At 33.0% G+C, this 23,987-nt stretch overlaps 12 protein-coding genes across 12 annotated transcripts; 7 read left to right on the top strand and 5 right to left on the bottom strand.

The window, feature by feature from the left end:
* The first annotated feature begins 828 nt into the window (after window positions 1-828).
* Window positions 829-2,123, top strand: RIM21 (Rim21p). The gene has a single exon (XM_019186494.1). The coding sequence runs from the start codon at window positions 898-900 to the stop codon at window positions 2,092-2,094; it is 1,197 nt and encodes a 398-aa protein (XP_019037315.1). The 5' UTR covers window positions 829-897; the 3' UTR covers window positions 2,095-2,123.
* A 186-nt stretch (window positions 2,124-2,309) lies between these two features.
* Window positions 2,310-6,816, top strand: MON2 (Mon2p; the record flags this gene model as incomplete). Its single annotated transcript, XM_019180929.1, has 2 exons — window positions 2,310-2,390; window positions 2,446-6,816. Coding segments are annotated over 2 exons (4,452 nt in total), but the record flags the coding sequence as incomplete, so codon positions are not given.
* Window positions 6,817-7,129: 313 nt separating this feature from the next.
* Window positions 7,130-10,657, bottom strand: CHS3 (chitin synthase CHS3; the record flags this gene model as incomplete). The annotated part of the gene is made up of 1 exon (XM_019182120.1): window positions 7,130-10,657. One exon carries the CDS (start codon window positions 10,655-10,657, stop codon window positions 7,130-7,132), a length of 3,528 nt encoding a protein of 1,175 aa, XP_019037313.1.
* A 1,063-nt stretch (window positions 10,658-11,720) lies between these two features.
* On the bottom strand, window positions 11,721-12,104 carry WICANDRAFT_64249 (uncharacterized protein; the record flags this gene model as incomplete). The annotated part of the gene is made up of 1 exon (XM_019183697.1): window positions 11,721-12,104. The coding sequence occupies one exon, from the start codon at window positions 12,102-12,104 to the stop codon at window positions 11,721-11,723; it is 384 nt and encodes a 127-aa protein (XP_019037312.1).
* A 2,648-nt stretch (window positions 12,105-14,752) lies between these two features.
* BSC1 (Bsc1p) lies at window positions 14,753-15,730 on the bottom strand (the record flags this gene model as incomplete). Its single annotated transcript, XM_019183696.1, has 1 exon — window positions 14,753-15,730. One exon carries the CDS (start codon window positions 15,728-15,730, stop codon window positions 14,753-14,755), a length of 978 nt encoding a protein of 325 aa, XP_019037311.1.
* A 399-nt stretch (window positions 15,731-16,129) lies between these two features.
* TIM8 (protein transporter TIM8) lies at window positions 16,130-16,457 on the top strand (the record flags this gene model as incomplete). Its single annotated transcript, XM_019183695.1, has 2 exons — window positions 16,130-16,371; window positions 16,433-16,457. The coding sequence occupies 2 exons, from the start codon at window positions 16,130-16,132 to the stop codon at window positions 16,455-16,457; spliced, it is 267 nt and encodes an 88-aa protein (XP_019037310.1).
* Window positions 16,458-16,698: 241 nt separating this feature from the next.
* On the top strand, window positions 16,699-17,742 carry MTF2 (Mtf2p; the record flags this gene model as incomplete). Its single annotated transcript, XM_019183694.1, has 1 exon — window positions 16,699-17,742. The coding sequence occupies one exon, from the start codon at window positions 16,699-16,701 to the stop codon at window positions 17,740-17,742; it is 1,044 nt and encodes a 347-aa protein (XP_019037309.1).
* A 259-nt stretch (window positions 17,743-18,001) lies between these two features.
* On the top strand, window positions 18,002-18,794 carry FAD1 (FMN adenylyltransferase; the record flags this gene model as incomplete). Its single annotated transcript, XM_019182181.1, has 2 exons — window positions 18,002-18,159; window positions 18,209-18,794. 2 exons carry the CDS (start codon window positions 18,002-18,004, stop codon window positions 18,792-18,794), a joined length of 744 nt encoding a protein of 247 aa, XP_019037308.1.
* Window positions 18,795-18,982: 188 nt separating this feature from the next.
* PRP11 (spliceosome assembly protein PRP11) lies at window positions 18,983-19,768 on the top strand (the record flags this gene model as incomplete). Its single annotated transcript, XM_019182196.1, has 3 exons — window positions 18,983-19,019; window positions 19,074-19,657; window positions 19,700-19,768. The coding sequence occupies 3 exons, from the start codon at window positions 18,983-18,985 to the stop codon at window positions 19,766-19,768; spliced, it is 690 nt and encodes a 229-aa protein (XP_019037307.1).
* A 37-nt stretch (window positions 19,769-19,805) lies between these two features.
* Window positions 19,806-21,161, bottom strand: NUF2 (kinetochore-associated Ndc80 complex subunit NUF2; the record flags this gene model as incomplete). Its single annotated transcript, XM_019183693.1, has 1 exon — window positions 19,806-21,161. The coding sequence occupies one exon, from the start codon at window positions 21,159-21,161 to the stop codon at window positions 19,806-19,808; it is 1,356 nt and encodes a 451-aa protein (XP_019037306.1).
* Window positions 21,162-21,699: 538 nt separating this feature from the next.
* Window positions 21,700-22,026, top strand: SDH5 (succinate dehydrogenase assembly factor SDH5; the record flags this gene model as incomplete). Its single annotated transcript, XM_019180721.1, has 1 exon — window positions 21,700-22,026. A coding segment is annotated over one exon (327 nt), but the record flags the coding sequence as incomplete, so codon positions are not given.
* A 110-nt stretch (window positions 22,027-22,136) lies between these two features.
* RTG1 (Rtg1p) lies at window positions 22,137-22,571 on the bottom strand (the record flags this gene model as incomplete). The annotated part of the gene is made up of 1 exon (XM_019180920.2): window positions 22,137-22,571. A coding segment is annotated over one exon (435 nt), but the record flags the coding sequence as incomplete, so codon positions are not given.
* Between the last annotated feature and the right edge of the window lie 1,416 nt (window positions 22,572-23,987).

Raw genomic sequence — 23,987 nt, 5'->3', positions numbered from 1 at the left:
AGATTCAAAGATGACTCTGTGACTTGTTGATTCTGTCCTTCTGTAGTTGAAATATATGAATTATCATCACCATACATATCAATAACACTAAGATTTGAATGATCTATAGACGATGTGACAGACAATTGATTTGAAAAAGATTTTGGGATGGTTAGTTTATTGGGAGATGGTGGGTCTTGTTCATTCGCAACACCATTGCTGAACTCAAACTCTGGATGATCATCATCAACATAGGGCTCCTGGAACCTATTGTTCGAAGTACTCAACACATTCCTCTTGACAGCAGGAGAAGAGGGTCCCTTGTTGAACTGGCTGTTGATGTTGGGCAGCGAGGGCGACCTGTGCTGAAGCTGAAGAGCCGGCTTATGGTACATGTGGGACATTTGCTAATATTTACAACCACCAGCTAGCCCATAAGTTTCCGTTTCAAGTTGGTGAATTTTGATTCTTGAATTTTAATTTGATTTTACTTTTTTTTTTTTTTTTTTTTTGGTTTTTCCTTAAAGCAAAAGGAATTTTACAAATCAAAAGCATCAAATTCAAATTAAATTAAACCAAATTCACCAGAAAAGAGCCTTAAAGGAAATGGTGTTTGGCACGAACGTGATCTGGCGATACGCCCCCAACAGGCCTCGCTACTCGATGTGCGACGGGCTCAGGCTCAACGACGGCTTCATCATGGTGAACCACCCGGCAAGAGAGCTCAAGCTGGTGCAGGGCAGCCTCTACACGCCCTACTGCTACAACGAGGGCCCTGTGCTGTCCTCGTTCAAGCGAATGGGCATCAGCTCGCTGCCAGAGTTGCAGAGCCAGTGGGTCGAGTACTCCCACAGCACCTACGGGGACTTCAAGTACAGCATCTACCCTCTCATATACTCCCTCACAGTGTCCACAGTCATGGCCATCTTCCTCACAATCATCGTCTTCACAAACCATACCCAAAGACCCTCATGGCTATTAAGAGTGGGCAGCTTCCTGGCATCGGTCAACTTGGTGATTCTGATTGTTAGAGCCATCATTTGCTTGAAAGATCAACATGCTATAGGGATAAGTGATGGTGAAAAACTACTGGATGACTTACAAAGCAACGAAGTGTTCAATATAATTGACTTTATCTTTGTGCTTATTGCGCAATTTGCTCAGGTTCAAATCATTATACGGCTTTTCTCAAGAGTTAAAGAGAAAAGAGTTAGTTTTATTCTTGGTGGTACTTTGTCAATTTGTGCTCAAGTTATATGGGGTGTTTCCACTTTTTCACAATTTGATCAAACTGATGATTCTGATATTTCAATCCTACCTGCTTTCACTTATTTGTTAAGAATTGCATTAGCCACAATGTATTCAGGATTGATTATAATTTATTCTTTTGGTAAAAGATATTACATTTTCCAAAGAAGTCTAATCTTGTTAACAGTGTTGACTTTCTTAGTTATCAATTTACAAATTGCATTCTTCATCACTGATATAGCAAACATTTGGGTTTCGGAATTATCTGAAATCTTCAACACTACAATTTATGTTAGTGTTACAGTTATCCCTTGGGAATGGATCAATAGAGTACATGCATTAGAAAGACACGAACAAAGAGAAGGAGTCTTGGGAAGACCTGTCTACGAAGATGAATATAAGGATATAGCAAGATATGAGATTCTTGATAACAACTTCAACACTGAAAATGAAAATAACAATAACAATAATAATGATGGTGACCAAGGAGATCATGAACTATCACAGGCTGGACCAAATGATCGCTCAAATAGAAACACACCAAATGTTGGTGAAGAATCCTCAAGTAACATCAAAGATAAAATCAAAAACACATTCAGCAATACAACAAACACCTTGTTATATTTCACAGATCAAGTTATTGCTTATGGTTTAGCTGTTCCTCGTTCAGTTAGTGTTAGCAGTACTGCAAGAGAGAATGAGCAACGTGAAAAGAGACAAAAAGCCAATAATAAAGAAGTTTACATCTACTCAAAGAAGGAGGTTGTCGTTGATAGTGACAACGAAGAAGATCAATCTCCAAGCACGTCTAGAACATTAGAGTCATCATCAGAAACCAATGACCATAGAACCTCTGATGAGGTATGAATATAATGAATTATTTAATGAACGCTTACGACCTTTTTTATGACCCCATATGTAGTTTTTAAAGCTAAGAAAGAGTTTATGATTCCGACCTATCACGTGCCCATATATCCTCGGAATGCTTATTTGGGACGTGTTCAAGTTAATTCAAAAGAATGTCAACACAACAACTACACAATTCTGTACAGCTCAATTGAACCCATTTGAGATCAAAGAGAATGTCAACCGTGTCTCATCTTTCCACTGAGTTGACGAATTTGGTATCGGAATCCAAAAGAAGGAACTCTGAAATCAAACATGTAAGTTTGAAAATAACAATTGTCCAGATTGAAAACTAACCCCATTGTGCTTTAGGCTTCTGAAAGATCTTTAACAATATTGAAAGCCTTTGACGGGAGGTCAAATGAAGCTACTTTTTTGAAAGAGTTATCAATGAACCCTGATTTTATCACACCTTTCCTACTGTCATGCTCCACAAGAAACGCAAAATTCAGTACAATAGCCATACAATGCTTAAACAAGTTAATTTTATCAAGAGCTATACCCATTTCAAAATTAGATCTACTATTAGATGCATTCATCGAGGCTACACATCTAGCTGTGGATATTCAACTTAAAGTCTTGCAAACACTTCCAACTTTATTCCAGATATATGGTGAATTCATCAATAATGGCCTAGTTGCGAAACTGCTATTAATTTGTTCAATGCTTCAAGCTCCAAGTAAAATACCAATGGTTATAAACACTTCAGCTGCAACACAACAACAAATTGTTCTTTCATTGTTTGATAAAATTCTAGAAGATGATAAAACTGACGTTGAGAAGGAATTTACAGTGAAGATTGATGAAGATGAAGATTTGAAAATTTCCTCAAGTGCATTTGATGCTTATAATGTTTTGAATGATTTGTGTTCATTAGTTGAGCATCAAAAACCTACATTTTTAACTTTCAAAACCATGTCTGAATCTTTTGGCTTTGAACTGTTGGAGAATGTCCTTACAAATTATCAAGATGTGTTTTTATCTCATACTGAACTTGGGTTTTTGGTCAGAACTAGAATCACGCCTTTACTACTTAGATCTTTCTCAAATCATAGAGATTTTTTGATAATTGTTAGAGTTTCAAGAATCATATTGTTATTGATACGAACTCAAATTAGTATTTTGGAGATTGAAGCTGAAGTTATGCTTTCGTTGTTAACACATGTCATTTCAAAAGAATCAAATGTCCCATATTGGAAGAAAGTTTTATCTTTGGAGATATTCAATGCTGTGCTAAGTGATTTTGATTTAGTCAAGGATATTTTCTCCTCTTATGATTATCATGAAGATAAGAAGAAAATTATACATGGATTTCTGAGCGTCTGTTCTGAAATTGTGAAAGAACCATGGGCAACTAGGGTATTACAAATTAATGATATTGTTTTAGTCCCGGCACAAGAACATTCAATAACGATGGCCAATTCAGCTTTAAAGATTCCTTATATTGATTTGTTGGACAAGCATGAAGCACCACCGGCTCCAAAAGCCTATACATTATATTTGATTTTATCGTGCACAAACTCCATATCTGAGGGTATAGGAAATTTTATCAGAAAAATTTCAACAAATGATTCAAACACATTCACATTCTTGAATGAATTATCGTCTGAAAACCATGAACAAAGTGAAGCCTTACAAATGAAAACATTAGTAACGTCAAATGCTAAAAGTATTGTTTCTATTGGTGCTGAATTTCTTTACGCTTCTTTGGGGAATGAACTTTTTCATGCATTGATAAGAGCCTTACAAAAACTTTGCCATGCTGCTGGTGTATTGGGATTAAATGCCGAAAGAGATTCATTATTGATGTTGTTCTCAATCGCTACAATAAGCAATAACCTAAGAAGAAACTCAAAGTCATTATCAATAAGTGAGACAATCGTGGAGACAATCAGTCACTCAATCGCACCATCACCAGCTTCGACACCAAATATTCAAAGATTTCATCAAAGGTATTTGAATTCAAGGCATATAATTTGTTTCAGAGCATTAGTCAGTCTAGTCATTTCATTAGGCCCAACTTTGAAGAAGAGCTGGAAATTCATACTTTCAACCTTTCAATGGTTTGATTATTATTTAAATGGGCCATCAGAATATTTATCGTTCAAAGAAACACCCCCAAAACCTGAGCTTGCAAATACTGATTTGAAATCTGCTGAAAGTTCATTTTCAAAATTATTTGAATCAACCGCTGATTATGATGATGAAGCTTTTCGTGATGGGTTAATTGAGTTGATAAGTATTTCAAGAATGTCTGTCTTTGATAAAATAGATAATTCAGAACCTATCATTGAAGATGATATATTATTATGCCCATACAATAGAGATTTTTTCATAAAAAAGTTAGTGATTGTCTCCAAATTTAATGCTAAAAGGTATTTGGAAAAAGGTAATAAATACTGGATTGATGTGGTGAAGTTTTTGTCCGATGTATGTACATCTCCTCAAGTTGCTTCAGATTTAAGAGTCACTGCTTGTGCTACATTCAACTTATCAACTAAAGAGCTAGCGGCCGTTGCATTTTCACCTGATTCTTCATTTGATAAGATCTATATTGAAACTGAATTGCTAAACTCACTTGCAAAAATGGTTGATCGGATGCTTTCTTCATTGGGCGAAACCCAATTATCAACTTCAGAGTCTGAAATGATTCATGATACTTTGAAAACATTATATGAATTACTTGATAGATTTGGTACTCATCTTTCACATTCTTGGGAAGCCGTTATTCATATTGTTGATTGCCCCTTCAAATTTTTTGAAGTTTCTAAAAATGTTAGTTCACAAAAACAACTACTAAAGTCTGCATTTGAAATATTACAGCTGGTCTTGAATGATTTCTTGCAAACTATCCCATTGAAAATAATGATCAAAATAATTGATGTTCTTCAGAAATTTTGCACTCAAGAATATGAGCTGAACATTTCGTTTTCCGCTATAAGCTATTATTGGCTGATTAGTGATTACTTCCGTCATTTAGTTCCAAATGAAGGTGGCCCAGAACTTAGCTTTAACAACAAGGAAGAATTACTCCAGGCTCTCAATAACACAGATAAGTACACAGAGGTTCATAGTTTATGGCTTTACTTATTGAGCAGTATTGTCAATATTTCAAACGACCCAAGACCTGAAGTGAGAAATGGTGCAATGCAGACATTCTTCAGAATAATTGATTCTCATGGATCATATTTGAACTGGAACAAAACTTATAGTATTGTTGTCAAAGAACTTTTGAATATTGAGTTTGATAATAAGTTGATTGAAGATCCAGAGATCATAGCATCTTACAAAGACAGTGTCTCCATAATTTTAAAAGGTTTAACAGATCTGTATTGTCGCTTTTTCATAGGATCAAATGAGATAATTTATTGGGAAGGTTTACTAGAGTTCTTTCAGAAATTGGTAAAGTGGAATGCAACTGAGATTACTTTTTTCGTTTACAAGTCATTTAATGAAATCACTGCTTCGTTCAAGACAATTGATGTTAAGATTTTTGATCTTCTATTTGAGTTCTGGAGCTCACAAAATATTACTTATGTTGTTTCTGATACTGATAATTATCAAAATTGTATCGTGGAGTTAATCGGAAGTTTCAAAAGTTTATACAAGCTTTCAGATGTTTCTGTTACACAACTTGAAAAGGCTCTTTCAATTTTCAACAATGCAATTAGATTCCCATTCTTACCAAGGTTCACCAAAGATATTCAGAAACCTACAAAGGTTCAGGCTGTTGTTCTAGAGTGCCTTGAAGTTGTTGATATATCCACAGATTCTGAAGTTTTGTCATTGATGTTATCTCATATGGCATCAATAATTCTGTTACCTTTCCAAACAAGAGCCAGAATAGTAAAGAAACTACAAGGGAAAGGTAAAATTGAAGTTCCAAGCTTTATTGCTGTAAGTAATGAAGCACTTGGGTGGTTGAAATCAACTTTAGGGCAAATTAAAGATTATTCACCTTTGGTTCCAAATAAAAGTTTCTTGAAAGTTTTCAAAAATTTACTTGATGCAGTACAGTCTAAAGTGGATGATCAAGTTCATCAAGAAAACATTCTTGAATATGGTCTTTGGAAAAATGCTTTATCGATATTGTTGCTTCTAGGCTCTGAAGTTTCACCTTTATTAGGGCAAGAAGAACTGGATGAGTCAAAGACACATATATTCTCAGAGGTGTGGGATCATATTATTGATTCAATTGTGGTATCTTTGCCTGTTGCAAATGATAGTCGCGATGAAAGTTTCAATGAGGATATTTACCAAAAGTTTAAAAAATCTATTTTACCAAACATTGGTCAAGAAGTTGTTCCAGATATTGCATTGGAAAAATTAGTTTCATCTGTATGGAAATCATCCTTTTTGTATGAAAATGACGAAATTGAGGATTATTTATTAAACAAGTTGAATTCTCCAGCTGAAGTTACACAATCTTTGTTATCAACTCAATTGAATGACTACACCACGGAGCCATTTAAGGTACTACCTCAACAACATTTCAGAACAATTTGTCTACAAGATTTATTCATGTTTAGTGATCTTCACAGTGCAAAGAGGCTTGCAACAAAGACTTTACCGTTTTTGATTTGTCGTTTGGTTTTATCATTCAAGAAATTCGCGGGTTCACAAAAACTTTTATATTATGCACCATCATCTTCAGTTCAGCAAAAAGAATTGGATTTATCGTTGAGCGAACTTGAAAGCTTGATTTCAAAAGTAACAGCTGATAATATTGAAGGTTTCAAGGGTTTATTAGAACTATATCCATACATTTTACAGAACATTTCATCCTTATCAAAAGAAAAAGAGTCAGAAAAAGTATTGAGAAGCATAACTTCTGAGTTTTACAGATTATCTAGTATCAAATGATTCAAAAATTCAATAATGCATGATATTTATAATATTTATGAAAACTGTAGAACCCATCCCAGCCCAGTGTATAATGTAAAATGTTTTTAGAAAAAATATAAAATGCTAAACCTATAATTGTTCTCCTTTCTTTTCAATTCAAAATCTCAACAGAAACATCACCATCATCCTTCTCATGTTGAGAAGGATCCCATGTATTTCTTGGAACTTCTAATCCGTTGTTAAACATAACATTTTGACGTTCTCTTTCAAATTCTCTCCATCTTCTCATTTTAATCTTTGAGTGATCAAATTCACCTTCACTTTCATCATGACCTTTGTCACCACCTGCAATAGTTCTTGTTTCACCCCAACTGAAATCATCAAATTTCCAATAAGCATAAGCTGGTAAAACAAAATTCCAAATTGGAAGGGCCATAATATAAATCAACATCCAAACAAGGTATGACCAACGAGAAGCAGTGACAATAATAATCAACCCAGGTAAACCCAAAATAAGAGCTAAAAGAACAAGCGACATGACAGGTGTTGGTCTTGATACAATAGCTGTGATGATAACATAAACAGTGAAAGAAATAGCAGCAGGTAAAACCAAAGTACCAACTAATTCAATACCAATAACAAATTGCATTGAAAAGCAAAAAGTACCACATAAATCATTGACTAAAACCAATTCCATCAAATTATGAACAGTTGAATTAATCCAACGTCTTCTTTGTGATAACAAAACTTTGAATTTATCAGGAGCAACAGTTTTACAAACGGCTTTTGGAACAAACACTTGTTTTCTCTTTGGAAAAGTTTTCAACATTAAAGTTGAAAGGAAACGATCTTCACCTAATAATAATAAATTTTTCTTGTGTAAAGTATCAACAACGTTATCTGAATATCTTTCCACGATATCAGGATTTGACAAGATTGGGACCCAATAACCATCTGCAGATTTTGGAGCTTTAATACGATACATACAGAAACAACCAGGTAAACAAGTAACACCACCGAAAACAGATTCAAAAGCTTTAGCTTGATGATGAGAAATATAATATTCAAAAACCTGAATAGCAGTAACCCAAGATTGACGTTTGTTTGCAATTTTGGTTTCACCACAAAGACCCATAATTTCTGGATCTTTAACCATGGAACCAATCATATGAGTTAAAGAATCTGGATAAACTTTAGTATCAGCATCAACCATTAAAACAATTTCATAAAAATCAGCTAAAAGACCAGTAACTCTCCAAATATTCAACAAGATGTCATATTCTAATTCAGTCATTCTTTCATCAAATGTGATTTTTTGTAAGAAAGACATTAAAATAATTTGAGAATCACGTTTACCTCTATTACCAGGTTTTGCAGAAGTAGCTTCTTTTGGAGTACCACATTTAACAATTGTAATAATTGGAACTCTTTGTTGTTTTTCCATTGGCATAGTTGAATTATCATATTTGTAAAAACCTGAATAAACTTTAGCCATATTATGTCTTTTTTCACCTTGAGCCACAGCAACATAAGAATAAGGTTGGACATTTTCAGGTTCAATTGAAAAATCAGTCATCATACTTAGGGCAATTTCTGGAGTTGTCTTGTCATTACCTGAACCTTTAATTAACCCATCACATAGGATGACGATCAATTTATGAGAGTTTGGATAATCAGTAGTAGCAATAGAATCTAATGTAGTTCTTAAACCTTCTTCATCTTCTGAATAACAAGTAACAAGGTTCATGGTATGGGCCAATGGAAAACCAAAAGGTTGATAATCAATTGGGGGTTGTGGAACAACACCTGGATGAATAATATCAGGATCTAAAGTAGTGATTTGGTTTAATGCAGATAAATTACTGATTGAAGTATTTCTTGTATCAAATGGAGTGATCCCTAAAGTATTTGTGGATAACGTTTTTGAATGACCATGTTTAACTTGATTTTCATTCAATTGTTGAGCAGCTTGAATAGCCATGGTAGTCATTGCTTTACCATTGACATCAAAGTCTTGCTTTGGAACAGTATAATTTTGATTAGTTAGATCTTGATCATTGAAATTTAATCTTGAATTTCTTAGGAGGTTTAATTTTGAAGTTGAACGGTTATGATTTGGTCTATTTGTAGTTGATTTAACTGGACCTTGAGAGTCAATATTCTCAGCCCAATCATCAATTTCATTTGCTCTTTTGTTCATTGCACTATTATCAATGATATCAGCACCTTGTCTTGGAGAAACAAACCATTTGAAATAACAAGCCAATATGAATTTAGCGAAGACAACAGATAAAATGAAAACTAATGAAGTGTACAAGACAACTTTTGAAGCAATACAACCAATAGTATCAGAATCAATGACACCAACTTTGATAATTTCAGATAAACATTTGGCAGCTTTTCTATCAGTGTTATCAGCCAATAATAAAGAAATATCATAACCTCTCATTGAAGATTTTTTCAATTCATCAAACATTGCAGGATATTCTAAATCCGCATACTGTATCCAATCAAGTAGATTCAAATCCAAGACATTACCAGAATAAACAACTAAATTTCTTGTAGAGTTTTTAATATCTGCCCAAGAGAAATAAACATCACCAGTTTTTTTCAAGCTATAGTAAGCATCTCTCGCAGTAGAGGAAGTATGACAACCCCAACCATCATAATATTCAGAAGTTGTAAAATTTGGAGAACTTGAACCATCTTGAGAATATAATTTACATGGCATATACCAGGCAAGATCATCACCTTCATGAGGAATTGAACAATTTGATCTTGGTTTGATCAAACCTTTACAATTACCATTAACATTTTGGAATAAGAATGAAGCATCTTTCCCACCAGCATTTAAAGGAGGGTATAGGACATTTGTACCTGCATCAATACCAGCTGCAGCTGGATGTGAAGATTTTGTTAAATCATAAGCTTTCCCATTGATGATCAAATAACCTTCGTTGACTTCATTATTTTTCAATCTCATAACAGAAGTATCACAAACGGTTTTAGTGAAACCAAAAGTTAAATATGCAACAAAAGTACCAAGATATAAAATGACTGAAACTAGGGCAATTTTTTCTCTCCAAGCCATTTGTCTTTCCTTTTTAGGCATACCAAATAATTTTAACAATGATCCTGGAGCCCAAAAAGTTATAACATAACAATAAACTTGCCAAAATGACAACCCGTTATCAGACTCTTTCTTTTTAGGTTTTTTATTATATGGTGAAGAAGTTGATAAAAGAGGAGCAGATGAAGGGTTTTTAGGTTTTTGATTCATAAAAGGACTATCATATTCATCATTCAAACCATATATTTCTCTTCCGTTATGTGGGGTATCAGTTTCTGGACTTGACAGTGGGTTTAAGTTTTCTAATTGGATTCCAGCACCAGTATTATCATTGATGTAATCTTCTGAGTTTCTAATGGTAGGGTTGTTTGATCTATAAGACTTCTTACTATTTGATCTATTCAACCTCGTTGGGTCAATACCAGTGGTGGAAGGATTGACATTCAAATGATCTTGTTCTTGTGTTGCAACTTGGGCATAATAATGATGAGGATTATTTGGATTGTTGAGATTGTTTCTTTCAGGTCTAACCAACGATCTTTTTCTTTCAACGTTAGAGGCTCCACCGCCCAGCAGGGATTCATCGTCAAAGTTCTCATATTTCTTCATGCTGCCTCTTTTAGAGGAGTTTGACCTGAACATGTCTATTTATAAACTTGAAACGGCTAAAACGTGGACTAGGAACAACAGGGACAGCAGCAGCAGCAGCGTATAACCAGAGGAAATATCAAGCACAGTATTAAATCAGCTCAAAGAACAGGGCTGGATGTTTGAGATCAAAGAAAGAAGCGTTTGTTCCTTTGACAATTCCAAGTTTTGATGTTTTTGTTGATTTGTTTTTTTTGTTGACGTTTCACGAAAAAAAATTGTACGCCAAAACAAAACGAAATTAATTAATTCCCAAAACGGCGAAAAGAGGGCGCGTGCTGGTGTCCGGGTGTTTCATCATCGAGCTTATAAGCGAGAAGGTGAAATAAGCGAGAAAAGAGTGATTTGGAGGGTTGTTTGGGGGTTGATGGTTGGATTGGTTGGTGGGTGCTGAATGGTTTGTACTCTGCTGGTCTAGTGCTACAAGGATCGAGAAGCTCCAGCTCTACAAGTATCAAGAATCAAGATTCAAGACTGAGTTGAAGATCGTGTGTAGAGCTGCTAAAACCACAAGTTACATCTGTGGGATCCATAACAGGTGTCTCTACATTGAATACGAGCATTTGGATTGCTTTGAATCATATTAATCCTTGACTTTGTAAAACGATCAGAGTTCCAAGATTTCAATATTTCAAGATCTGGAGTCTGAGCTACAAGATATTGAAGTGATAAAGAATTTTTTCGTTTCATTCATGAATATTTATCTTTGGTTTGAACACCTCCAGTATTGATATCTTTAGCTTTCATTTCATATTCAATGATGTACTCAGTGAATGTTAAAAGCAGCTCTTTGTTCTCTGGAGCCTCTGGTAATCTAAATCTATAATGTCTAAGATCATGCTGATCAAACAATAAAAGTTCAATCTTTTAGGAAACCAATAACTTTTTTTGATAATGAACCAGCATTTCAAATTGTAATGTTGTAAAAGGTAGCCTTGCCAGTTCTGAACGATGAGTTTTTGGAATTAAATAAATAGGTATAATTGTCTCTGTTTGGTATTAATTGAAAAGATTTCACATGAAATCATTTTCCCATGTTTGAATCTTCTGGAACGTATTGAGGTTGTTGTGAATGATGCTCATCATTGAAATTAGAGTGAACAGAAATACTTGGGCTTGAAGTGTTTGCACTTGTTAATGAAGGAATTGAAGAAACAGATTTAACTTCAACAGAATCTTGTTCAGTCATTTCATTTGAATTAGTTGAATTAGCAGCCATTTCTAAAGTTGATGTTATAAAATCAAAATTATTTATCAAATGTTTTCTTAGTTCTTCTTCACTTGTAGAATAGGATAATAAATCATCTTCATTTTCTTCTTCAAATTTCAGTTTGATATATCTTTGTTGTAATCTTGTTAATCTCCAAGTGTTTTTTGGATATCTTCTGAATTCTTCAGCTTGTAACATTTTAATATAATAAAGGAATGGTATAAGTTTATAGTTGAGCACCTATCCAAACAATTCCCTTCATCTCATGGGAAACAGCTCGATATATATACAAATCTCACGGGATTGTTCATTTATTGTCAATCTGTACATCGATGTACGACAGTTTATACAGATTCCTCGAGTTAAAAGGCGGGTCCACCACCAATCACCTTGTTTAGGTCTCAGGCACTTGTTCAAAGTATGCAATCTGATGCCGATTCTTATACAAATCTCACAGTTACAAAAGCTCAAGATCTTCAATTTAAGGCTTTTGCTCAACGTCAAAGCATGAAAAAAAAATTTTTTTTCCACTAGTGAACGCGTAAGATCGACAACCGTTGTTCAGAAATGGAAAAGTCCATACATTTTGACACTGTTGGTGGAATGTTGGGATGGAATGTTGGAAGTTTGAAGAGAAAAAGCATTGGAAAAAGTGTGGAATAGGTTAATAGCTGCTTATTTGTAAAGCACCATGAGTTATAAGTTAGTATATCCCCCTTTTGTATCCAGTATCAAAGTGTAATAATTTTATTCAGAATGCATGTGTCTAACAATAATCTTGAATTCTATCGAAATCTTTTTGTACGCCGATTAAGGGAAAGGGGAAAGGGGAAATGAACAAGCAGTAGCCAACCTAAGTGCGTGCTTTAGATAATAATTACTACTTGACACTTTACTTATAAAGGTGTATTACACTTAAGGCCGTTGAAAAGGTCAGTGATACTCAAGTTCAATTGAAGTGAAATTTTGTAGAATAATGAACCTAACCCCTTGTACAAACAGATACTTCCACCGTTTTATGCTGAGTTTACAAGAACAAGTGAACTGTGAGACTGTTTCCCGTTTAGATTCGAGTTCAAGCTGTGCCTGAGTTCACATGGTGTACATTTTGATCAGCACGAAACCATAAAACTTGACTTCCCAAAAAGAAGGTTTTGAATTTTGGAGAAAAGCCGTAGATATCATAGATATCTGTTCAAAGTGATGAATTCCTCGAGGAGAAAGCTAATACTGAGCAGTATTCATCTATTCATCAATTGGTAACTTGATAGTAGAACAAATAAATCACCACCAGGTCAACTATCATATGATAAACACAACAACAACACCCAAGCACTGCTCAAGGATTAACAATTCTGTCTATCAAATTTGTGTAATCCAGCGGAGAAACCTCCTTTTTGTACATCTTTGGCTTTTGGAAAGGTGAAATTTGTTAAGATTAGGGTCTTCAAGATAATAATACAACCTATTGATCTTTTTTTTATTCCTTTCTATACAAGTTCGTCGAGAAGGAAGAAAAGCTTTTTCTTCCAGTTTCCTGGTTTGGTGTTTGTGCATCCTAACACCAGCTTGTGCTGTCTTATGTAACAGCTTATGCTTATAAACCTCAACAAAATTTTATCGATTGAATCTGGTTGTTTTTCGCGATCTCAACGTTGGTGCCTCGTCTTACGCGTAAGCGAATACATCAATTCCATTAAAATCCATTGAATTACATAGAGCAGGTTGGAATTTGGAAATACTCTTCAATTAGAGAAAAGAATAAAGCAAATTGATTGATATTATGAACCCCCAAACTCACTCTCATCTCATGATCCATCATCGTACGGTTCCCATCAGGCGTGTTTGTGGCTATTACATGCGTTCCATTGATTCGCCATGTTCAACTTTGCCTACTTGTTTTTGAACTTTTGTATACAGATGTTTTTGTAAGTTAGATACGCGTAACAGCTATGGTAACTTGCCCAATTTGAGTACGACAATCCTCCAATTTGAGAAGACTTCAATTTTATGGCACGCGACTGGTTTTTGAACCAGCACAAATGTTCAAATTGTCAATCACCGTTGAACGCGTAATTGAGTTGAAAGAAACGCGTTATGATTGTATACGCTGTATAGGCTATGATGGTTTATCAAAAATCATTAGTTCGGCGTCTGTGTATGAATCAATCTGTGTATGAATCAATCTGTGTATGAATCAATCTACATTATTCTAATTTTTTGAAAACAAAAAGTCATTAATTAAAATTAAACATTTCAAACAAAAACCTATGATAAAAGTTAGTTAAAAGAAACCACCAATTGATAAATTCTCCAACAAATCCTTTATTCATTCCACCCACAAATAATCAAATTCTTAAATATTATTGTATAATAATGATCAGAAATTTGGGTATACTTAATGCTTCATAACCTGAGAGTACTTATTTCAGGGTCAGACTGGTGCACAGCGTTTTTATCGTCATTTCGATTGATATCTGGGGAGAAAACGAATGAAGAATAGATGAGTCAAATATTGTAATCTATTGAATTCACATACCTTTTTCTTGTTGTTGATTTTAAAAAAGATGAAAGAAAGTGAAAAATTGAAGAGAAAAAATTTTTTTTATATGTGAATTTTTTTTCGGCTCAAAATTTGATTACCCGTTTTCGCGAAAATGAAGTGTATATAAACTTTTGTTAGGGCATTTGAAAAGAATATTACAATGGTTGAAATTATATGACAGTGATTAAAATTAATGGATAGCATAAGAATATAGTTCAAAGGGGAAAAAAGGGGGTATTGTGGTAAAAAAATCTAACAAATCTATTATATAATTAACGAATGAATAAGTAAATAAATGACACTAAAAATTCACAGCTCTATTAACACTCTTTGAACGATCAACAGCTTCATCGTCATCGAAATCTAACCCATCATCAACAACTTCATCGTCATTCCATTCTTTACCTGAATGATCAACATTTTGTTTATTCTTTCTAGAAAACCACCACGCAACTAATGCACCTATGATTAATACTGGTGTTACTATACCAACAACACACCCAACAACAACTTTATTCTTCTGAGAAAGACCTGAACTGGATTTATTGTTATTGTTATTACTATCACTAGTTGGTGTTGCAGATGATGAAGAAGTTGAAGAAGATTCATGTGTTTGAGTAGTTACTTGACCATTTGAAGTGAACACACTTGTCACTGTTACCACAGCTGTTGATCTTGCAGCTTCTCTTGTAGAAGATGTAGTCTCAGAAGATGAAGTTTCTGTAGTTGATGAAGATGTTTGAGTAGTGGAAGATGGTGAAGTTGAAGATGGGGATGAAGATGGAGTATTTGATGAAGTTGATGATTGTGTGGTTGTAGGATCATTATTTGAAGAAGAAGGTTGGGCAGATGATGACGATGGTTGATCTGTTGTAGTAGATGAAGATGTACTAGTTGGTGAAGTGGAAGAGCTTGTAGTGGAACTGCTTGTACTTGTAGAGCTAGATGAACTGGTTGTTGGGTTGGCTATTGAAGAAGATGGGGTCGATGATGAAAACCCAGTATTACCAAAACTAGATGAACTTGTTGCAGTTGAGGATGTAAAAGATGAGCCTGGACCATTATTTGAATTCAAACTTGAAGAGGCAGCAGTGTTGGATAAAGAGGTGGAATCACCACCACCAACGGCAGCAGATGATGATGAAGTTGAAAATCCATTTTGACCATTATTGTTATTATTATTACCACCGTTGTTATTGTTGTTGCCGTTATTATTATTTGCCTGGGATGCCACCAAGGAGGCAAACACAAGGGTAAGGATATGTTTTTGTAGGAGCATTTGTAATTCAGCAGAAGGCTATGAAACGGTTCTTTTCTTTATAACAACGCACTAAAAAAAGGATAAGCAGCACGAGATCTGTGAATGTTCTAACTGTGGATAGTGAAAGGAAGGGCACTAGGTCTGACTCTCGCTGGCAATAGCACTGGATCTCTGTGGGATCTCTTGAGTTCTTCACTGAAATCTCTGACTCTAAAACACTTTTAAAATGTTTTTGGCTCGAGTCTATAAATAAAATCAAACCGTTATGGGAATGTGCTGAGTAAGCGGGATAGTGAATATTATGTAATCATATGTTACCCGTGTTTTGAACTTCGAATTATTTCAATTCAACCATTTCAAATTGGTTAAAACCATTAAAACTCACCATTTGAATACACTCAAACAGCCAATATCAACATGTCCTTGAACCAAGCAGACCTAGCCAATCTAGACGAGTCCTCTAAAAAAGAGATCCTCCAATTCATCGAATCTGAAAACTCCAAAACTAAAGTGCAAACTTCAATCCATCAATTCACTGATCTTTGCTTCAAGAAATGTGTTGATTCCATCGGCAACGGTCAACTAAGTTCCAATGAAGAATCTTGTCTCACAAACTGTGTCAACAGATTCCTCGACACAAACATCAGAGTCGTTCAAGGGTAAGTCTTGATGCTTTTTATTTCGATTTTAGTTCAATTGTACTAACAATATTACCCATAGTCTTCAAAATGCTCAAAACCAATAGAGAAAAAAACACAACCACAAAAAATCTGTAAATAAATGATTACTGTACATATACCAAGTCCAATATAAACTCTGTAGCCATAAATTAAATTAAAAGATGATTGAATTACCTATTGAAAAATCGCCTGGTTGGGCCACACAATATACACTTTTTTTTTGAGTAGAAAACTTTTATAACATCAAAGATGAATAAAATTACAAAGTACCTTAAAACACTCCATCCCAACCCTTTTGAATTGAAAATGCTTAGATCCTCGATCAAATGCTGCTACAGAAGATCCGTAACAAGATCGTTCTCCCTTGCAAGACCAAACAAGAATCAAGGCTCTTCACAAGTTCCTGATGATATTTTAGCTAATTTTGCTAAAAATACAGCTTCAAAACAAGATTCTGATACTTTTACATCTATTTTCAATAATATCATGACCTTTAAAAAAGATACAAGTCACTCCTCTAAAAACGATTTACCTTCATTACAAGTCATTTTTGAAAAAAATTTATATAGTGGTGGTGCTAAAACTTTAAGTGTTAATGAATCAAAAGATTTAAGATCTTTACCATTATCACTTTCTGGTGATATTGTTGCACAAGAGTTTAGTCCTAGTGGGGCATTAATCCAACAGATCCAAACAAAACATGAATTAAAAGAAGCCATTTCACCAACTTTACAACATTTAAATAAAATAGATACAGATTATTTCTTAATTAAATATATTGAATCTTTAATTAAGGAATTTTCTAAATATATCAATTCCAAAAATTATAAATATGAACCAATATCAACTGAATTAATAACAAAGATCAAAGAACGTTCAGAAACTGATCCAAATTCACCATTAATCAATGAATTTACAATCCCAATTTTTTTATCAACTTCAATCAATTTATTATGTTTAAGATTTAATTCACCATTAGAGGCCATCTCAATTTTCCAACATATTAAAAACAATCTAGATATTAAGACATACACTTTCAGTTGTACAACTGAAGTTTATAATGAAATTTTAGAAAGATCATGGCAATTTTTCAGAGATCCATATATGATTGATTCATTAATTAATGAAATGAAAGTCAATGGTATATCAGGGGATATGGACACTATAAGTATATTAGGCTTGGTGACAAATGATATGGAAAAGACTCTATTGGGTACAACTGCAACTGAATTAGAAGATGAACGTCAATTGGGTACTACTGGATATTATGGACAATTTTGGAATAGTGAAGATGAGAAATTGATGAAGAATGTCAAGGCATTCAGAACCGATCTGATGACATCCATGTGAAGAAACGAATTGAAATGCTAAAGAATACTGTATATAATACAATCTTAATATTAAAGATGTTCATTGTAGTTATCAGACCAGTGCCTCGTAACCATCATTTTCTCGACATCGAGAAAGTTTGAATTCTCTGGAGAAGATAGAAAAAAAAAAGAGCACCAACACCCAAAGGCAAAGGAAGAAGCTGTCGATGATTATAAAGTCACTGTTCTTGATCCTCGTGCTCGTTATACTCTCAAACATCAAGATCAACTCAAAGGAAATGAAGTTCAGTGAAGTATGCCATGAATCAAATTTAATTGTGTCCCGTTTTTTACAGATCAATAATGATGAAAATGATGATGGTCAATTATTGATAGAGACTCAAGCAAAAGTGCAAGCATCATTGGAAGTGCTGGATGAAGCTTTAGATAAATTCAAGTGAGTTAAATGTTTAAATACTTCTAGAGCTAGTCACTAACCATTTCAGTTTTGAACAACTTTCAATATCTTATAACGGTGGTAAAGATTGTTTAGTAATGTTGATACTTTATCTTTCCTCACTCTCCACAAAATATTCACCAGATCAGTTAGATTCATTCAATTCATTGAAATCGGTATATATAAATTATGAACAACAATTCCCCGAATTGATCAAGTTTATCAACTATTCAAAATCAAAATATAAACTTGATCTAGTTTCCATAAATATGAAATTAAAACAAGGCTTCACACAATATCTTCAATACCATCCAGAGATAAAGGCAATTATAGTAGGGACGAGAAGATCAGATCCATTTGCTTCAGATTTAAAACATTTCCAAAAAACTGATCATGGTTGGCCCGAATTTATAAGAATTCATCCAGTGATAAATTGGCATTATGATGAAATTTGGTGCTTTATCCAAAAGACCCAAATTGAATATTGTGAATTGTATGATAAAGGCTTTACAAGTCTTGGTGGGATTGATTCCACTATAAGGAATCCAAGTTTGAAATTACAAAATGGAGATTATTTACCTGCCTATGAACTGAAAGGTGATGAACGGGAAAGAGATGGGAGAAATGTGAAATAGAGATTCATTTTATTTATAGATTTAATACAATTTAATATTAAAATTAATACAATTAATACGATTTATTCATAATTTAGTGTATATTGATTATTTAATTTATTACATAATCACTATAGTTAAAATGAAAAAATTAAACCCATTTAAAAGTCATAAACTTAACTCATCAATCAAAAAACATTATCTTTACAATGGATTATCAGAATAGAGCAGGTTCTAAGAAAGGAGGTGAGTGAGAATTTCATGTTCTTCTATTATAACAATACTAACATTTCCGAATAGGTGGTGGTGTTGCCAGTGCAAGTGAAGCAAATGCTTATAGAAGAGAACGTATAAAGAAATTAGTTTCCAATACAATTGATATTGATAATGATCCATATGTTTTCAAAAACCATGTTGGATTATTAGAGTGTCGACTCTGTTTAACTACACATTCGACACCTGAATCGTTTTTAACTCATACTCAAGGTCGTAAACATCAAATGAATTTACAAAAAAGATCAATATTTGAACAAAAACATAATAATAATAATCTTTCAAATTTGGAAAAATCAGGTATAAGTGGGATCCAAACAAAGAAAAGTGTGAATAAGATAGGGAAACCTGGTTATAAAGTTATGAAGATTAGACATCCAGAATCTTTAGAAATTGGTTTATTAATTAATGTTAAATTTCCAAAATTGAATAAAGATGAAATTCCTCAATATAGATTCATGAGTGTTTATGAATCAAATTTGGAGAAGGTTAAAGATGATAGATTTCAATTATTAATAGTTTCTGGTGATCCTTATGAAAATATTGCTTTCAAGATACCTTCAAAAGAGATTTATAGAAATGATGATGATAATAGTAATAATAGTAATGATGTTAATGATAATGAAAGTAATAATACAAATAATAATGATAAGTTCTGGACTTTTTGGGATGAAGATACAAAAGAGTTTTATATTCAATTTTTTTACAAAGGTGTATCATAAACAAAAATGTGTATAAATATAATTAAAGTTTGGCTCATCATAAATTCAATTTTTCCTCAATTTGGTTCAAATAAACTTTGAAATGAGAATTCAATCTTTGAATTTCTAGAGTAGTTTCATCATATTCCTTTTTAAATGACATTTCTAAATCATACATCTTTTTTTGAATTGAATTAATATAAGTTTTCTTCTTTTGCATATCACGATCATTTAAATTTTTTTCAGTCATTAAAGTTGCATAAATTTCATGTAATTCTTGCATTTTCAATTCATATTCTTTAACTTTTTCATCTTTTTGTTGTGTTGTTCTTAAAGTTTTCTCTTCATTATTTTTAATTTGTCTTGTTAATAATTGAATTCTTCTATTTAATTCATTCACTTTCAAATTATTATCTTCAAACTTCTCTTTATATTGATTTAATTTGTTATTGTTTAAATTTTCTTTATTAATCTCTATAGTTAATTCTTCCACTAATTTTAAACAATTTTTCAAATCTTGTTGAATTAAATTAAAAGATTCAATTGTGATGGCTAGTTTTCTTGACCTTAACTCCAAATCTGATAAAGCTTGTTGATCAGATTCTAAAGAGTTATTCATATCTTGTATAATCTTGGAAATTATATCTGGTGATTCAATAATATAATTTTTCATTTTCTCTAAATCCTTTTTAGATTCCAATAATAAATAATTATGATCTTCTAATGATTGAATCAATCTTGATTTTTCAGTTTTATAATTCAAATGTTGTGTAGTTAAAGATTCTTGAATTTTTTTCAAATTTCTTAATTCTTGTTCAACTTTATGATTATGTTCATTTAATTGATCCAAATTATTATTGATCTTGTTATTTCTATCTTCCAACCCTTGAATATTTTTCTTGAGAGTCTTGTTCTCATCTAAATTTGTTTGGAATTTATCAAATTTTAAATTATTTTCTTGCATAATAGCTTCATTATCATAAAGGTGTTCTTCTCTAAATCTTGCAAAATTCACCACAGCACTTAATAATCTTTTAACTCTTTGAGGTTCAGGCTTAGTCAAATCAGTAACCATAAAATCATAAATCCCACAATCAACAAAGAATTTATAAAGAATTGTTTGTAAAGATAACAAATTTAAAGATTCTTCAAATTCTTCCCGTTCATCTTCATCCTCCACTAATTTCTGTTGTCTATGTCTTATTCTGTTTGGAGATATTGATAAAAAAATGTGAAGTATCTGTTGGAATATAGATTGGACAAAGATTGGAGTTGGTTTGAATAAATCTTCTTCTGGGGCACTCAAATTACAACTCTTGAGACATAAAGATAGTTCTGGGATGTCCAACAGGGGGAAACGGTCGCTTTTCACTGGCTCATGGTTCTGGCGACGGATGGACGATTGTCTGGACATTGAAGAGAGCATGGATTTGGTGGTTTTCTGTATTGAATAGATCTTGTTTTACGCGTATTGAAATGTTTTGTTTATGTTTTTTTTGTTGTTTTTCGAAATCAAAACAAAAACAAATCGTTGACTTCCCAAAGAGGAAGGTAAAAAAGAAAGTGATCTATTCTTTATTGAATAGATTAATATAGTGTAAAATATCTTGTTAATTTCAAATCTTTTAACCGTTTTATTTCACCTTTTTTGGCTATGAAGTTATGCTCTTTCAAACTTTTATTGTGTCATTAAACCCATTTCCTTGTGGCTCCGGGTTTTTTTTAATCGTGAAAAAATTGGATATCGACAATTGTTTTATACTTGTTCAATATTGGCTTTGATCAGATACTTATAACCCATTTCAAATATGCTTAGAAGCTCATTATTATCCAGATCATCAGCCAGATTCTTCTCTACAAGTCGTTCTCTACTAAATAAAGACTTTGGTGAAACTAACCTCAGTCCAAAAGTTATAACAGAAACTTCAAAAGATGGTAAAGAAGAAACAGTGGTTAAAATTGCACCAATTGAACGTAAAAATGAAGATATTAATAAAAAAAGAGCAAGATTAGTTTATCAAAGTAGAAAAAGAGGTATCTTAGAAACTGATTTATTATTATCAAAATTTGCTAAATTACATTTAACTACATTCAATATGGAGGAATTAGATGAATATGATAAATTGTTAGATGAATTAGATTGGGATATCTATTATTGGGCTACAAAGAATTATGATATTACACCATTACCTGAGAAATGGAAAGATAGTAAGATTTTAAAGATGTTACAAGAGTTGAGTGAGAATAAAGAGAAGGAAGTTTTGAGAATGCCAAATTTATATTAATTGATTACACCTTATACATATTAACGAATACATCTTGATTTCATCTAACAAACATGTACTTATACAATAAACAAAAACAAAAAAACACTATAATAAATAACATATTAATTACCATATTGATCATAACCTCCATATTCAAAATTATTATTTGGAGATTTTTGTGAAACTGAAGACATTGTAGTTGTATTATCCACAGTAGTGGAACTACTAACTAACCCAGCTAATGGACCAACACCAATTTCTCCCAATACAATTTCTGCACTTGTATTATTTAGATTCATATCAGTTATTTGATGATTTTTAACAACACTTAGGTTTTTCAATTTTAATATCAATTCAACTTCTTTTCTATTATTTTCATCAATTTTATTTTGTAAATCTTGAATATATTCTAAACCTTTTGTCAAAATTTGTCCTTTGTTTGGTTTACCGTCTTTTGTTCCACTTGATTTATCTTTATGATCATCAAAAAATTCTTGAGGTATTAAAGTTAACAATTCTTGTATCTTTTCATTCATATTATCTCTTCTTTTACGTTCAACCGTATCATCATTATCGTCGTCATCATCATTATCATCATTATTATTATTTTCTCTTTTGATTGAAGATTTTCTTCTTGAAGTGCTCACTTTATGCACTTTATTATTATGGTCTGTGTTGGAATTATAAGATTCTGATAAAGTTGGAAGTGCCTTAGCTAATGATTGTTTGATTGGGATTGACGATGAAAGGGATTGAGATAGATAGCTATTACTTAAACTATTGTTGTATGATGATGATGGCATTCTTTTGCTATTCAAGCTGGTTCCTAGTAGCTCATTTGTTCTTGAGATACTGGCATTGGGAGTATTACTGCTTTTATTGTTGTTGTTTCCTCCAAAGGCATTGTCTATTGATGAGAAGTCCAGCAGTTCATTCTCATCGATTGTGGAGTCTGGAATTGAGCTGAGAAAGTGGCTGTTGTCCTCTACGTTGGCTGCACCACTCTCGCCTTCTTCCTGCTTGACCTTGCCGTAATGTAAGAAGCTGTCCATGGTTTAATTAAGTATCAATTCTTTATTCTATCCAATTTAATCCAATTGTTTCTTTGACTCAAGTTCAAATTCAAAACTCAAAAACAATAAGAAAACGGAATTACGAGGGTGTTATTATGTAATCATTTCACGTGACAGTATTTCGCACCCTCGAATCTTTTTTTTTTGGTTATACCGATTTTAAATTTGAATAGTTTGAATTTAATTATGGCTCAATATTTGAATACTTCAAGACCAAATGTCCTTCTTAAGAAACCTCCCCTTTATCGGCCCAAGCCAAACTCGATACGCTACGCTCTATGACGACGACGATGAGGTCCCAGTCGCTCTTCAGGAATCAAGAGCTGCCTCTTTATTCAACAAGATTAATCCATTCCGTTGCAAGAGTAATCTTGGATGAGTTGTTCCGGGTTATACTATTTACATGCTGGTTCAGGAAAAATTTTCATTATAAATGTTGGAAAAGATTTTCCGCTGCTGTTCTTGTATATTTGTTTAGACCTTTGGAGAGTGTTGAAACATTCCTGGTGTATTACCACTGAGACTTGTTGACTTTGCTGTTTGTGTTGAATACATATTTGTTATTTGTTACATCTTATATTTGTCTTGTTATCTATTGATTTGTTTGTCGTTAATCTAGTATCAGATCTCTTATTAGCAGCTCCAGACGCTTCTAGAGTTAGATTGGCATCAGTTAGTTGTTCCTATTGTTATTAAATCGATTCTTCTGTTGATCATTAACATCATGGTGAAGTTAGAAAGTGACAGCTCCGATGGAGACATTCCTATGACTACCAAGATAGAATTGATGAGTTATTCTCTGATCGTTTGAGTGAAGATGATCTCAAGTCATCTTGGAGAGAGTTGAACTTGAACTCAGTGAATGAACAAGGGCGATGAATCCGTGATTATAATCGAGTA

The sequence above is a fragment of the Wickerhamomyces anomalus genome (genome assembly GCF_001661255.1).
Source record: "Wickerhamomyces anomalus NRRL Y-366-8 unplaced genomic scaffold WICANscaffold_5, whole genome shotgun sequence".
NCBI lineage: Eukaryota > Fungi > Ascomycota > Saccharomycetes > Phaffomycetales > Wickerhamomycetaceae > Hansenula > Hansenula anomala.
This window is presented reverse-complemented; position numbering and strand designations above follow the sequence as displayed.

Bases quoted from the DNA above. Each gene is read 5' to 3' on its own strand.
- RIM21 (XM_019186494.1), top strand. From the start codon at position 898: ATGGCCATCTTCCTCACAATCATCGTCTTCACAAACCATACCCAAAGA.